Genomic DNA, 15,889 nt, shown 5'->3' on the forward strand with positions numbered 1-15,889 from the left:
AATATCTCACTATGAGTGCAGGTGGATCACCAATGTACAACAATACATTATGGCTACTGTTAAAGAATCAGGGGAATGCCTTAAAAAAGAAATAAAATCTTAATATCCGATGTTTAAAAAGTCCATGCAAACTTAGATTTTTGTAAAACATGTGCTAATATAAACTTGCATAACTACATATTTAAAGACAATTTAATGAAATTAATATAGACCTACATACTTGATTTGATTTTCTCCTAAAAACAAACGATGATATTAATTGTTGTTGTTCATGTACAATCTTAAATCCACTTCTCCTTTCAAAATGTCTAACTTAAATATTTTTAAAATTTACATTTTAGTCGTTTTACTTTTTAATACAAGTTATTAGAAAAAAAAAGTTGCACACTAATATTTCTCTTAATTATATGCTCAGAATTTTAATCCCGCAAAATAATAATCACCAGTTCTGAAAAAAGTAAAAAATCCAAATTGACTTGCATTTTAATTTCAAATTATTTATTATCAAAAACAAATAATAAAAACACTATATCGATAAATCCTAGTTGGAAAAGAAATAAAAAACCAAAAACAAGTAGAAAAGTCATAGTCTCCGATTAGAAGCCTCTAGAATTGAATCCACGGCCCAGATTTGTCCTTCTTCCAGTCGAAAGAACATTCTAGATCACTTCTTTATTTTTGTATTTAATCTCAGCCGTCCATTGTAATCCCCCCCTTCATATAAACACAACACACGACCTCTTTCATACAATCAAGAACCTTGTAAGCTCAAGACTCCACCTTTCCTCAAATTAAACAACGTTTTCATCAAGATGTTTGGAAGGGCTCCCAAGAAAAGTGATAACTCAAAGTACTATGATGTTTTGGGCGTGTCCAAGAATGCTTCACAAGATGACTTGAAGAAGGCTTATAGGAAAGCTGCTATCAAGAATCATCCTGATAAGGGTGGTGATCCTGAAAAGGTACAATCTTTACCCTTTTTTCTTGTTGATTATTGTGTCTAATTTTGTGTTTTTGTATGTATAGATAGGCCAGATGGGTCTGTTTCTTTTTGTGTTAATTTTGATTTGTGTATGTAATTAAGTGTTTATCTGTGTATAAGCCAGATGGGTTTGTGTTTTAAGCCATGTTTCGTGTTTTAATTTTGATTTCTGTATGTATTTTTGTGTTTATGTGTGTATTGATCAGATGGTTTGTGTTAGATCTGTGTGTTTGTTGGTTTTGGATGTGTAGATGTGTATGTATGTATGTGAATTGTAGTGGGTTGTTGTTGAAATTTGGGATTTGATGTAAAGGTTTGATCTTTGTGATTTTGGTTAGGAAAGTTTCGATTTTTATAGTTTTGGTATTGTTTTTGGATTGCTTCTGGTGTAATTTTGTGTCTAATTGCTCTAGATTAAGATTTTAGATTGATCCCTATATTTTGTTTTGCGAGCGTGTGTGTAGAATTTACTAGTGAAGACTAATAATGTTGTTTTAGTTCTAGAGCTACGACTGTGGTTAGTTTGATTGATGAATAGTTGGTGGTGCTTTGTGCTTTTGAAAGGCGGAAAATCTTGTTTTTGGTTTGGTTATGTAGTTTCGTGGTTAATTTTTGTAATCCATAGATTAGAGTCTGTATATTATTGGTTATTGTGTGTAGAGTCTTGGTAATGTTGCGGTAATGTTATTAGTCTTTCTTTAGTTATGTTTTTGGATTGATAGATAGATTATTGGTATCTACAGTTCAAGGAGATATCTCAGGCTTATGAGGTTTTGAGTGATCCCGAGAAGCGGGAGATTTATGATCAGTATGGTGAGGATGCACTCAAGGAGGGAATGGGAGGTGGTGGTGGCGGCCATGACCCATTCGACATCTTCTCATCTTTCTTTGGTGGTGGAAGCCCCTTCGGTAAGTTATACAACAATGTTGTCAAGTGTATTGTATCGAATTGCTGGTGATGTTTCTTTGTTTGTGTTTAATTGTAGTAGTTGTTGACAATTGCTTTGTTGATTATCAGGTGGTGGTGGTAGTAGCAGGGGACGAAGGCAAAGGAGAGGAGAGGATGTTGTGCATCCCCTTAAGGTCTCGCTTGAGGACTTATACAGTGGTACTACAAAGAAGCTTTCTCTTTCCCGCAATGTGATTTGCTCTAAATGCAATGGGTGAGTTAATTACTTCTGTTTCTCAGCTTGGTTGTGATCAAATATTAGGTTCTTATGTATTTTAGTAGTATGAATGTTCATGGGTCTGATGTGATATTTTGTTTATGACAGTAAGGGATCAAAGTCTGGGGCATCGATGAAATGTGCTGGTTGCCAAGGGTCTGGAATGAAGGTGTCAATCAGGCATCTTGGACCTTCTATGATTCAGCAGATGCAGCATCCTTGCAATGAATGCAAAGGAACAGGAGAGAGTATTAGCGACAGGGATCGGTGTACCCAGTGTAAGGGTGAGAAGGTTGTTCAACAGAAAAAGGTTTTGGATGTCGTGGTGGACAAGGGTATGCAGAATGGGCAGAAGATTACTTTTGCTGGAGAAGCTGATGAAGCGGTATGACTCTTTCTGGATCGCTAATTGATATTGGAATCTTCTTATATACGTGACATCTGACTAATTGGTTTTTTGTATTGTTTTGCAGCCTGATACTGTCACAGGAGATATTGTGTTTGTCTTGCAGCAGAAAGAACATCCCAAATTCAAGAGAAAGGGTGATGACCTTTTTGTCGAGCACACTTTGTCACTGACTGAGGCTCTTTGTGGGTACCAGTTTGTCTTGACTCATCTGGATGGCAGGCACTTGCTGATCAAGTCTAATCCCGGAGAAGTTATCAAGCCTGGTATGTGTAGCATTAAGATTTGTTTTGATTGTTTATTTTAATGTTGCTTAATGATTCTTAGGCTTGACTAATGCTAATGTCTTGGTCCGAATGTGCACAGATCAATTCAAGTCGATCAGCGATGAGGGTATGCCAATGTACCAGAAGGGCTTCATGAAAGGCAATCTTTACGTTCACTTCAACGTCGAATTCCCTGATTCCTTGACCCTTGACCAGGTCAAGGCACTCGAGGGCATCCTTCCACCAAGGCCTTCTCAGCAAATGACCCCGATGGAGTTGGATGAGTGTGAAGAAACTACATTGCATGATGTCAACATCGAAGAGGAGATGCGAAGGAAACAAGCTCAGGCACAGTCGGAGGCTTACGACGAGGATGAAGATATGCATGGAGGAGCTCAGAGAGTGCAATGTGCTCAGCAGTAGTGAATCCTAGTGTTTGATAAAAATGGAAGTTATGGTTTTGGTGGTTGATTATGTTTGTACTAGCAGCAGTGGATATTGCTGTATGTTTGATATTTATAGGAATTGTATTGAACCTCCTTGAGATAATGGCGTCAAATTTTTGTTGCTCTGCATCTATTAAGGTCTCTCCCATGAATATTTAATAATCTTCTTTTAATAATCTTGTGCTTTGATTTGATGTGATTAAAAATTTGCATGCTCACCAGACTGTGAATTTGTGTTTGGTGAATACGACTGCATGATTTCTTGTTCAGTAATGCGAGATTGGTAATGCTTTTCCTTCTTTCTTAAAAAATTTGCAGTAAGCTTAAATTCTCAAGTGATGAGTTAAAATTTTGATAATTAACAAATGGTGAAAAATCAACAAATATGTTTACCAAATTTTTATGAATTATTGTAGAGGTGTCAAATTGGTACATGAAATGATTTCCATATGGTTTGATTGGTTAATAAGAGGGATGGGGTCAGCAATCCTACCGAATTCTAAATGAGACCAAAAAATATACGATAGAAATAATTTGTTTTTGTCTAATCCTACCAAATGTCAAATCATCAAATATTACGGATACATAATTTGATAACTTTGACATTACTCAAATATTATACTAAGTCATTTATACACTCAAATTTTTTTTAATGCTAAACTTTCATTAAGAATTAAAAAGATCATTTATAGATTCAAATTTTTTTTGTACTAAACTTTTATTAAAAATTAAAAAGGTTGGGAACTACATTACCTTATCAACTCATACTCATGTTCAAAAAATTCGAAACCCGAAATTCAATCAAAAAAGTCCGAAAAATCCGATCCGGAAAAAAACTCGACCCAGTTCGGCCCGGCCCGCAGGTCTTAAATGGGCCTCCTTTTTCTCGGAAACCCGGCTCGGCCCGAAACCCGAAAAAATAAAAAAAACCTGGATAAAAGTCCGGTTCGGCCCTGATAAAAGCTCGGGTTTTTGAAAATCCTGATTAAAAAACCGATTTTTTATATAAAATTTAAAAATATACAATACTTTTAATGATATTTAATATAATATATTATAATATTAGAAGCAATTAAGATATATATAATTATTTATATATTATATTAAAAATAATTATTTATTTTAGTGTCTAAACTACTCAATATGATATATCAAATTTTTTTTTTTCCGGTATTTAAATTACTCATAATTCGAGTTATAAAATATTAAAATATTTTTTTAATATATAAATAACAAGTCCGGATAAAGCCCGGTTCGGCCCGGCCCGCGGGCCTAAAACGGGTATTTTACTTTTTAGGAAGTCCGGCCGGTCCGATCCGATTTTAAAAAAAGCCCGGCCCGGTCGGTTTTTTAAAAAACCGAGATTTTAACCCGAATAAAGCCTGGCCCGATTGGCTTTTTGTACATCTCCGACTAACATCCATTTCTCTATTTAAAATATAAATCAACTTTTAATTTTTATTTCAGTTGATCAAATTCTAATTGAATTTACAAATTTTCAGAACTTATTAACAAATAAATATAATGTTATATAAAACTATTTCTCAATTTTCCTAAATTACAAGAACGTGAATTTTTTTAATTATTTTAATTCAAAAACATTAAAGATTAACAACCAAAAAAAATCAGATTTTTTTTAAAACCCAGCTACAAGTACAATTCAAAAAATATAAATATAAAGGAAGTCGTAACTCAGGAAAAACTGAAACGCAACTCAAAGCTCTAACCACCCTTCTCTAACATTAAAAGCTGTTAAACTTGTTTGTATCTTATTAACTATTAAGCCATTGGTTCTTGTTTGTTGAACTGAAATTAACTACAAAAATGGATGCCAAGCAGATAAAGCTCACAACTTTAATAATCTTTGCTGCTTTGATGATCAACCCTTCACTTCAATCCACTACCTCTGTCAAATACTGTGGTTAGTTTGACTTTCTTGATTTGACCCTTTTCTTTTAACTAATGACCCATCTTCTTAGTTTTGATTTTTTAGTTTTAAGTTGTGAGATTTCTTGATTTTATCATTTTATGTTTAGGGTTTGTTAGAAAGTTGTTTTATTTTTAATGGGCTTGTTTTTGTTTTGGTAGGGCCCTTTTTGTGTAGAAGTTGAATTTTGTGTATGATGGACTGATGATGGCAATATAAATGGAATTTAGTAATAAAGATGTTTAGGTTTTTTTTTGAATAAATTTATTGAAATATGTTACTACATGTTTGTGAATTGATTATATTTGATTAGTTATTGAGAATGTTTGGAGGGGGATTGATGTTTCGAATTCATTATGGTTTGCTGTGAGGACGGGCCCCTATTGTTAAGAAGTTGGATTTGATGTGTGATGGGAGTATCACTTGAAATTTAGTACTGATAATGTTTAGGCCTTTTTTTTTGAATAAATTTATTGAAATACGTTACATGTTTGTGAATTGATTACATATTTGATAACTGATTAGGTATTGAGTATGTTGATGTTTTGAATTCATTATCGTTGCATTGGCTTGAGAATTTGGGTGGGGTGGGGGGGGGGGGTAGAGTTTTGCCACAAGGTTACTGGAGGAATGCTAATATTGTATCGATTTTGCAGATAGGAAAGCTGATTATGCTGTCAAAGTGGAAGGGATCGACATGATTCCTTTTCCAATTGTGAGTGGACAACCGGCTACCTTTAAGATTTTAGCTTCCTCAGGTAAGTCAATGTTATGTAATTATATATTTTTTGTATTTTGTCTGAGTATATATGTGACTGTCGTTTATTGTTGAATGTTGTCAAGAATCGTACATCTAATAGATAGATATGCAAATTTCCTTATCTTTTGATGCGTTATAGTCTGAGAGGTTTGCCTGCTTTTGTTGGTTACCACACGAGATGATAAGCCTTAAGCTTGTCCTTGATTTACTAGAAGAATTTATATGGGCAGTGATGAAGAAAAACATTAACAATAGTAACATTAACAAATAAACTATAAGCCTTAGAAACTGTTGATCGTAGAACACCATTGATCATCACTCTCAACGATTTTTTTACATTTGGTTGGATTTTTTGTTGACTTGGACCGAAAACCAGCTCATCACCTTGGAGGCTGTGCAGGTTTATAATTGTATTGTAGTTTCAGAATATGTTGATGGTTTCCAATTCAAGGGTTTTTGAGCTAGAAAATTTCTTAATCCCTGTTTCGTAGAAGATTGTAGATGTTCTTGCAATACACTGCCGCTACCTCCTAGTTATACTCCTAATCAATCTTTGGGGACTTAAATGCTCCTGCTTTTAGAGAAAAGGCTAGTCACTGAAAGTGAAATATAATATCACACACAGGCGAGTACCAAAGGAAACTTCAGAGATCTTCTTGTAAGTTGTAAACCAGTTGAGCTAATTACTTAGACCACTGCTATTATATGGCAACTCCTTTCCTAGAGCAAGTACAATGCTAATGCTAATATGGATTTAGGTATTTATATATTTTGGCTCGGAATGTGATTTATTTTGCTGCTACACTCGAACTTGTAGTCCAGTGTTTGTGCTAAAATGGCTATACTTATTGAATTTATTTGTTAAAACTCATGTAACAAACAAATCATCCCTTTTACTTATTTGAAACTGATGTGGCAAGGATGGCTATAACAATTTTTGGTTCTATATTTAGAACTAATTACTAATTATCCATTATGCAATTTGCATTGGAGTGATCATTCTGTAGATCTAGTTCTATATTTTGGTTATATAATCACTTATAGCTGTGCACCACATTTGCTCAATATATGTATCAACAACACCATGAGTGAAATATTTTAACAATATAAGAGGCTGTGGCCATGACCTTGATCAAGCTATCTACTTTCCACTGATAATACATTATTTTTATAGGTCAACCAATATATGGAGGAAAAATGTCTCTTCAGGTTTTGTTTTTGGGGATTAGTGTCCATTCAGAATCCCACGATATCTGTGAGAAGTCAAGGTGCCCTATATCAGCCGGTAAATTTGTGCTTTCGCACACTCAAGTTCTACCTGGAATCACTCCTGCTGTAAGTCAAAATTACTAGAATAGATATATACTTGATGCACCTCTTCTTAATATATTATATATTTTACAATAGATTAGACCTATACATCGAATCTTTTAAAATTTGAGGAGTTTTACCTAATTTTCGTTTAGACCGACTCACGTCGGTTAACTGAATGGAATGTGTTAAAAACAATTGGGATGAAATCCTTGTTACTTCAATGAATAGCCTGTTAAAATTAAGTCAATAGGTAAATTAAATTGGTTGTAGGCGTGATAGTGAAAAGTTTTCGTGTACAGACGAACCGCATCCAACCGCCCAACCGCTCGTAACCGAACCGCATTTTGCGGATAATCGCGAAACGCGGGTTGGTTGTAGATTTAAATTTTAAAAACCGCTCATTCGCGGTTTGGATGCGGTTTTAAATTCTTAAAAATCGCAAAATCGCAACCGCAACTCGCAACATATATTTATAATAAAATATATTTCCAAAAATGTAGTTGATATCATATAAATTAATAAGTATACACATTTATTAACTAATTTTAGATTAATGTAGACTTCGTTCATAAGATTCACAATCATTATAAAATATATAACCAAAATAAATAGAAAATGTAATTAACATGTAATTTTATTTTTATCCGTTTCTTTTTCTTTTCTCCCGCCTCCATATTTTTGTATGTTTTTAATATCCTTGCTCCACACGGAACATTAGTTTGTATTTTATTTTTGAATGTAAATTTATCATGTAACTTAAACTTGAATTTATTAATATTTCGAATTTAATTTTTTGCAAATTATTAATTATTTTAAAGTAAGTGGTTGAACAGCAAACCGATCTGCAATAACCGCAAATTCGCAACCGCAATTGACGCGGTTAACCGCAGCTGCAAATGCGGTTGCGGATGACAATTTTCTAAAACCGCTCTTCGCGGTTTGGTTCGACTTTTACCCCCAAACCGATCCGATCCGAACCGCGTACACCCCTAGTGAAAACATCACTTTCTTCAAGGATTTATTGCACCCTAATTGTTTATATATAATTTAATAAGTGGTCACCAGTGAAAGTATTTCTACATCAAACACAAAGCTTTTAGTCAGAATTTTTATTAAAGTACTTGGTGGAACAAGGTTGAGAATGTGTACATACTCCAAGTGTTTATAATATATTTCCCCTTTGAAGCTAAAACTTTCCTATATATAAGTGGTTATTAGTTCAGATATATATAAGCTGACCCTGTGTCACAATCTGAATATATTTTATTCTGTTAATGAGTGAAGAAAAGTTTTTCTCCCCTCATATTTACGAGATGGTACACTACGTCAACCAGCTTCATGTTTTAGTTGGATTTTGTACCTTTGCCTTTCCCCCTGTCAGCCCTCACCAGGCTATTGGTCCACTTGTTTTTATCTGTACATAAGTCATCAAGTACAATAAAACAATCTCTAACTACTGTAAGAATGGTCTAGACCAAAAAAGTGGATGCTTGGATAGCTTTACTGTTGTATGAAGCTGAACCAATCTAAAGAGATTAAAACATCTGAAGATTTAGAATCTCCGTGTGGTTTTGGATAATGTTTATCGTTCATGTCTCCCTCCCCGTGTAACAGATATGAGTGTAGTACAGCTAAACTCTAGTTTTCCTTGTTAAATATGTTGCTCTTCTCAGGGATCTTACACTCTTAAGATGAGGATGACTGATGAGTTCAACAATCAGTTGACTTGCATAAGCTTCAACTTCAAAATTAGTTCGGGATTGTATGAAGCAGCTCTTTGAGGGCCCGAAGCAGTTGAACTTGTTTGGGTCAATAGTGATGAGCTCTCTCTAAGTGGGATACTATGTTTTCTACTCAAGATGTTGTAAATGTACCACTTTATATGTTCCTCACCTCATCAACCACTGATTATATGTTTCTCACCACTTTATATGTTCCACTCGTGATTAGTTCATCGCAAGTACAATAAATCTATGTTAATTAAATTTCTGCTTGTATATATTATTTCTGTTGGAGTACCATATTGCTAGAATGAATGGACACTATTGTCTTGTTACTTGTTTTTAATGTTTGTTAAAAGTTCTGTTTTGTATCACTTGTAATAGTTATAGGCTTACAGTTATATCACGTATGATATTGGCTGAAATAATTCTCTTTTGCTCTAACACTGAAGTTCGACACACGTACTGGTACTTGGTGTTTTTTTTGAAATACTGTATGCCCAAGGTTGTAAAATGTTCCATTTTATTCCTTTTACTGGTTAGAATTTGCAAATATATCAGTGAGTTCTAGCTGAATTAATTTTCTATCTCCCCCTATTTTTGTCAGGACTATATTCCCCTTTAGTAGTTATACAAAAAACTGAAAGCCTCATTGAGTTTTATGCAAATACATGCAATATTTGCCAAGAAGTTGCCATTTTATAAGTTTGAGGTGCAGAGTGCTTGAAGTACAATATGTTAATTGTCAGGGGTCGATAGTCTGTTGCAACCAAGGATTGAGAGAGATTTTATCGCAAAGGCCTATCCCCCGAACCCTGGCAAAAAAGGCGCATGAGAAATTCGATGTCTTGTTAATTGTCAGGGTTCGATAGTCTCTCAACCAAGGATTGAGAGAGACTTTTATTGCAAATGCCTATCCCCGAACCCTGGCAAAAAAGGCGCATACGCTGGCAAGGATGATGATGTATCCCTCCCAGAATGTCCAGTTTGGCATAATGAAATTGATAAGCATGCATATTTTTTATTTTTTAATTTCAGACGTGATACGTAGTTTGAATTTGATACAGTAAGCCATATTTTGAATTTTGACAAAATCCCCAACTTTAGTTTTATTTATGTAGTAATTACAAGTTAATAGTTATTACCTAACATTAAAAATAAATAATTCCTTCACTTTGAATGTTGGTCTCTTCGTCATTGTACAAGGTTACATGTGTGACAAATTCAAGAATAATAAGCAAGACTTGCAATGACAAAAGCCCATGCTGCACTTTTCTCCTATAGTGATGTGTTTGTGAAAAGTATGATAAGTATAATCTCAAATTATCCTTTGAAACTACAAAAAGAGTATAATCCGACTATCTGAATACAATATACAGGTATGGAATAATATATATGATAGACAAATCATTTGCTTCCTCTGTAACCGAATAATGTCTAATAAGATCTCGCAATAATTAACGGGATCAGGTCTGAAACATTTAGCATAATTAATTTTATTCTCTCTTAGACGCTAGAATACAACAAGTACTACTATCCCTTGTTCCTCACGCATATAAGACAACAAATGGCAGAGTGAGTCCCCGGTGATGAAAACCAAAACAAGCGCATAGTGACAGAATCACACTCCTTGTGTTCACTATGTATGCCACTGGATTATGTGAAACCAAGAATCCTACTTCCGGTCTAGCTGAAAAATCATTGCTAGTAACTCAAGTAGTTTCCAGGAAATGTGCTCAATGTTTCCTATTGGAGGATTCCAACACATTAGTAGTCACACTAAGCAAGTTCACTATGTGTATAAATGTGCTCTACTCTATTCCTTAGAGCTGTAAAATTACCCTCTCGGCTCCTCAACTCAAGGTCGTGATATCTTCTCTACTAGTAGCAAGATAATTTGATAGATATGGATCAAGGAGCTCACGTCGATTATATATGCAAAATGGAAAATCGAGGTCAAGATCAAAATTTTGTCTTTCCTGATATTCTTTCAGGTAATTTTATATGATTATAGTAGTTTTGCTGCTGTTTGTAACAGGAGGGTGGGGAAGAATATGACTGAAAACTATAGAATGCACGGATTCTTTGTTTATATTTTATTTTGTTCCATTTAGTTATTTCCAAAAAACACACTGAAAATGCATCTTGAGGTTTTCAGCTACACTCTTTGTATAATGTTTCTTGTAATCTTATGATCAGTCTTGTTATATTGAATACTTGTACAGATGAAAGTGATGATCAAGAAGTTGGCACAAGTGATTTCCGCGAGAAGATAACAATTAACTTCCAGTTGTTGGAGGTCTGTAGAGAGTTATCAAGAACAGAACAAAGCCTTAAACTTTGTTTGAAAAATACGGATATCCCTTTTTTGGAATCAGTAGTGGGGCCTGGACTCGATAGCCAACTGCAGTGGATCCTCTTAAAACTTCGTATTACTTCCGCCATGTTGGAAGCTGCAGTTGAGAGGACTAATTCAGGATCAGCCTCAGAGGTTGAAACCAGAAAGCTGGATAGTTTTGCCAATTATTTGATGGAGATCACTAGACTGATAGATCAAGACATTACTGGCAATCTTATTTCAGAAGAAGTTGTTGAATACTCTTCTCCAACTACAGTACGCGCATATGCAAAGAAGTTTGGTGGAAAGATTTCTTCAGTTGAGGCTCAGATCAACGGCCTCCATGACTGGGCAACAACATTGGGCCTTACATCTGCTGGATGCGGAGAAACAGTCTGTCTCCCAGATAATAAATTTATCGTGGAATCAGTGACAGAAGATGAAAGAAACGACTCAAGTACGGTGGGTTTGGAGGAAGATATTCAGGTTATTACAAACAAATTGATAATAGGCCACTCAACACCATCTCTAGTAGCAATAACTGGTGGAAAAGGTATTGGAAAAACAACTCTGGCCAGAAAAATTTACAAAAATCCTGAGGTTGTTCATCATTTTCCTTGTCGAGCTTGGGTGACTTCACCTCTTGATTTTGAACCCAACTCTTTTTTGTTTAGCATAGCAAAGCAAGTTCTCGTAGGCTTTGCCGTAAATGACTCCATTGAAAAAATAAAGTATAAACTATCAAATTTGTGGGGGTTTCAGAGGTATCTAATAGTCCTCGATGATGCACATGCAATCGAAGAAGCCACTAAGACTCTTCTTGACCTGTGTTCAAATCAATTTAATGGGAGTAAACTCTTGATCACCACAACCAAAAGAGACCTTTTCAAGGCTTCCCCAAATTGCTATATTCATGAAAGGCGAGTTTTAGGCGATGAAGAAGCATGGGAGTTGTTCAATGCAAGATTATGTTTCCAGGTAGATCAAGAAGTGGTACAATTGGCGCGAGAAGTTGTAAAGAAGTGTTCGGGTATCCCTTCATCAGTAGTAAAGTTGGCAGATTTCATGTCCAGCAAAGCAGCGACGCAGGAGCAGTGGTTTATCACCCTCAGCCGGATGAATGATCCCCATGCATCCCACTATCTTTCCCTGGCCTCCAGCTCTGATCTTATGTCATCAAGTAACAGACAGTGCCTTTTGTATTTTATACTTTTCCCCAACAGTGAAATTCCTGCCAGGAGATTAATTGTATTGTGGGTTGCTGAAGGACTGGTAGATCAATCACCAGATAGTGCAGAAACACCAGAATCCGCGGGCGAGAAGATTCTGAACGAGTTAGTCCAAAATTGCATGATTCAAGTTGCAAAATGGAAGCCAAACGGAAAAGTTAAAACATGTAGGCTAAACTACGGTTTGATGGATGCTTTACTGTTGGAAGCAGGGAAAGCTAACTTTCTCAAAAGCAACTTACAAGCCGCTGCCTCAAAGTCATCCAAAAAGAAAGGCAAAATCCTTCGAGTAGCCGATCATCTTGACAACAATTCTTCCATTTTTTCACACATTCACGAGAATGACAGCATTGGTTCTTCTTCCTTTAAGAATCAGTACAAGCAACTCATTTCATTTATTTCATTTGATTCACGGGAAGGGCCTGTACCTGGACAAAACATAGGAAACTTCATTCATCGAGGCACTACCTTGAATTGCTTTAAAATGATTTGTGTAGTTGACCTTGAAGGCACCTTCAGGCCTAAATTACCAGATTCAATCAAAAAGCTATCTCAACTTAGGTATCTTGGCCTTCGGCGCACCTATACAGAGCTACTTCCCGCATCAATAGGGAAATTGTTAAACCTTCAAACCTTGGATTTAAAACACACTTGCCTCAGGAGCCTCCCTGTCTGCATATGGAAGCTGCAACAACTTCGACATTTGTACTTGAGTGAGAGCTATCGCAGCAGGATTATGGCCCCCGGAAGTTCTAGTTCACTTCTCGACATCCAGACTTTATGGGGTGCCTTTGTAGATGAAGAAACACAGATTGAATATGGTCTGAACAGATTGAGCAATCTTAGAAAGTTAGGTTTGGTATATAGGTTACCAGTGAAACAGCAGGGTATATTAGCCGATTGGATATCAAAATTGCATCACCTGGAATCCTTGAGGCTGAGATCAGTTGATGATATGAATAACCCATCTCTCCTTTACTTAAAAACTCTTTCAGGCCTCAGCAAGCTGTCCAGTCTGTATTTACTTGGAACACTAGCCAATCCGTTTGTCCTGGAAACATTTCCAGGAAGCCTGACTGAAATTACTCTATCACTTTCTGGGATATTTTTTGACCCAATGCGGGTGCTGGAAAAGCTGCCATATCTAAGAATCCTCAACTTATATGCAGGCTCATATACAAAAAAAACAATGGTTTGCTCGTCAGGAGGATTTCCTTTGCTTCGAGTTCTAAATTTGTGGAAGTTAGAGGAACTTGAAGAATGGATTGTTAAAGATGGATCCTTGATAATTCTTAGACATTTAGAGATTAGATCTTGTCTAAAGTTAAAAATGATTCCAGAGGGTCTTAAACACCTGGAGCATTGCCGAGAACTCAAGTTAACAAGTATGTCTGATGACTTAAAGGCCAGGGTTACTAAGGATAAAGGTGTAGATTGGCAGAATATTGCACATATCGCTTCGGTTGTTGTAAGGAACTGATATCTATATTTTTCTACTTATCTTGATCCATGCATTTTGTTTTCTGTATACTTTGTTGTGATGGATCCAAATATATGTCTTAGGCTTCTCCTATTAATTAAGTTTCGATTCAAGTTCTAGTAAGTAATATGTCTATGATCCCAGTCTGTTTCCTTGTATCTTGCATTAGCCTATATTGATAACAGCTGCATACTAATTTCTTGAAGCCTTCAAGAGAAATTACCCAGGAGACTTAAGATTTGAGGGAGTTTGTTATACATGATCCATATATTTACTTCCAATATCATCTACAAATTCTATGTTTGTGTTCAATAAAACAGTATTCAGATGGGAAGTTTCTGTATTTATTAATTCAGACACAAAATAAGAAGATAATATAAGTTCTACATAGAAACAGAAAAAAATATGATTTTCAGATTCTGCAGACAGAAATAGTTTTCCTTTAGGTATAAATATTGTGATGATTATTGTAATGGTCTTCTTGTAAGAGGTGAGAATGAAGAAACATGTTTTGACTGAATTTTTCTAGTACAGAACATTCAAAATGAATGGAAGAAAGGGATGAGTTCAAATTATAACGAGGAACTAGTGAACTCTTCTTTAAATTTGCCAAATTGAACTATTACGCTCTTTCCCACCAAAAGCATTGTAAAATCATCCTATAGATTTAACTACCACACTCTGATGTTTCCAACAATTTCTCACTGAAAACTGAAATTTCATTTTGAAGGTTTTAATTCTACACCTGTGTAAAGATTGCCGTATGATTATGATTTCTACTGTTATATCAAATTCTTGAATAGAAGAAACTTATGATCTAGAAAGAGGTGTTCATTTATTTCTGAAAGAAGATGACAATAAAATTCCAGTTGCTGCAGGTCCCTAAAAAAGCTATCAAAAGCAGAAGACAGACAAAAACTTTATTTGAAAAACACGAAAATTCCCTTTTCGGATAGCCAACTTCAAATGATAAGCTCTTATAAAATACGCACATATATATATGCAGGCGTTCTGGTGAAAGATTTCATCTGCAACATTGAGACTTTCCTCTACTGTATGTGAGCAACAATCCCGTGAATAATATATTTATGAGGAAAATCAAGTTTCCTACTATAGTCTTTTCATATTTGTAAAAGAAGTCATGCAAAATCAAAACACAATAATATTAAGTGTAACGTAAAAATTACGAGGTCCCCTTATAACAATATTGCTTAATCGATGTTAAAAATTGTGAATTTATGTACTGCTGTAGTCTACTTCAATGTTCCCCAAAAAAGAAGAACTTTGATCATGGGTAACGCAGGGTCAGTTGGTACATCGAGACGCTCAATAAAGCTTGACCGAACAATTCACAAAATAAGCATTGTGATTGTAAGGAGATAGTTTAAAATGGTTAGTTTAAGATACTTGGGCCTGAATTATTTGACCATAGTTTAAAATGGCAGGGATACTTGGGCCGGGATTATTTGACCTGAAATTATTATTTTAATATTATCTTTGTATAAATAACTAACATGCATGCTTTTTGATTCTATGAAGCGTAAACATTCATTTCCAATTTATTTTCTCAAACAACGGCTATATAAATGTATTTTAATTTCATGTTTTAGTAATATGTTATATTTTAATTACGTTTTTTGTCTTATTTAATTAGCATATTTAAAAATTTAATCACTTTTATTTGATTATTATAATTTAAAATTATTACTTAATTAAAATTTTAAACTTGTACAATCGGATTATATTTGCAAATCAAATAAATAAGTTAATAATCGAGTTAATGAGTAATGTATCATCAAATTAGTGTGATCAAATCTAACAAAAAAGAAATTATTATGATTGAATATACAAGTA

The 15,889-nt window shown here is 34.8% G+C and overlaps 3 protein-coding genes across 3 annotated transcripts; all 3 read left to right on the top strand.

Annotated features, from left to right (window-relative positions):
* The first annotated feature begins 735 nt into the window (after positions 1 to 735).
* Positions 736 to 3,395, top strand: LOC141688792 (dnaJ protein homolog). Its single transcript, XM_074492906.1, has 6 exons — positions 736 to 962; positions 1,726 to 1,891; positions 2,001 to 2,145; positions 2,257 to 2,533; positions 2,622 to 2,820; positions 2,921 to 3,395. The coding sequence occupies exons 1-6, from the start codon at positions 813 to 815 to the stop codon at positions 3,241 to 3,243; spliced, it is 1,260 nt and encodes a 419-aa protein (XP_074349007.1). The 5' UTR covers positions 736 to 812; the 3' UTR covers positions 3,244 to 3,395.
* A 1,562-nt stretch (positions 3,396 to 4,957) lies between these two features.
* Positions 4,958 to 9,325, top strand: LOC141693520 (uncharacterized). The gene is made up of 4 exons (XM_074498653.1): positions 4,958 to 5,187; positions 5,850 to 5,951; positions 7,128 to 7,288; positions 8,941 to 9,325. Exons 1-4 carry the CDS (start codon positions 5,091 to 5,093, stop codon positions 9,046 to 9,048), a joined length of 468 nt encoding a protein of 155 aa, XP_074354754.1. The 5' UTR covers positions 4,958 to 5,090; the 3' UTR covers positions 9,049 to 9,325.
* Positions 9,326 to 10,894: 1,569 nt separating this feature from the next.
* Positions 10,895 to 14,035, top strand: LOC141691568 (putative disease resistance protein At1g59780). Its single transcript, XM_074496299.1, has 2 exons — positions 10,895 to 10,982; positions 11,214 to 14,035. The coding sequence occupies exons 1-2, from the start codon at positions 10,895 to 10,897 to the stop codon at positions 14,033 to 14,035; spliced, it is 2,910 nt and encodes a 969-aa protein (XP_074352400.1).
* Positions 14,036 to 15,889: the final 1,854 nt, after the last annotated feature.

Source organism: Apium graveolens, chromosome 10 (genome assembly GCF_009905375.1).
Source record: "Apium graveolens cultivar Ventura chromosome 10, ASM990537v1, whole genome shotgun sequence".
NCBI lineage: Eukaryota > Viridiplantae > Streptophyta > Magnoliopsida > Apiales > Apiaceae > Apium > Apium graveolens.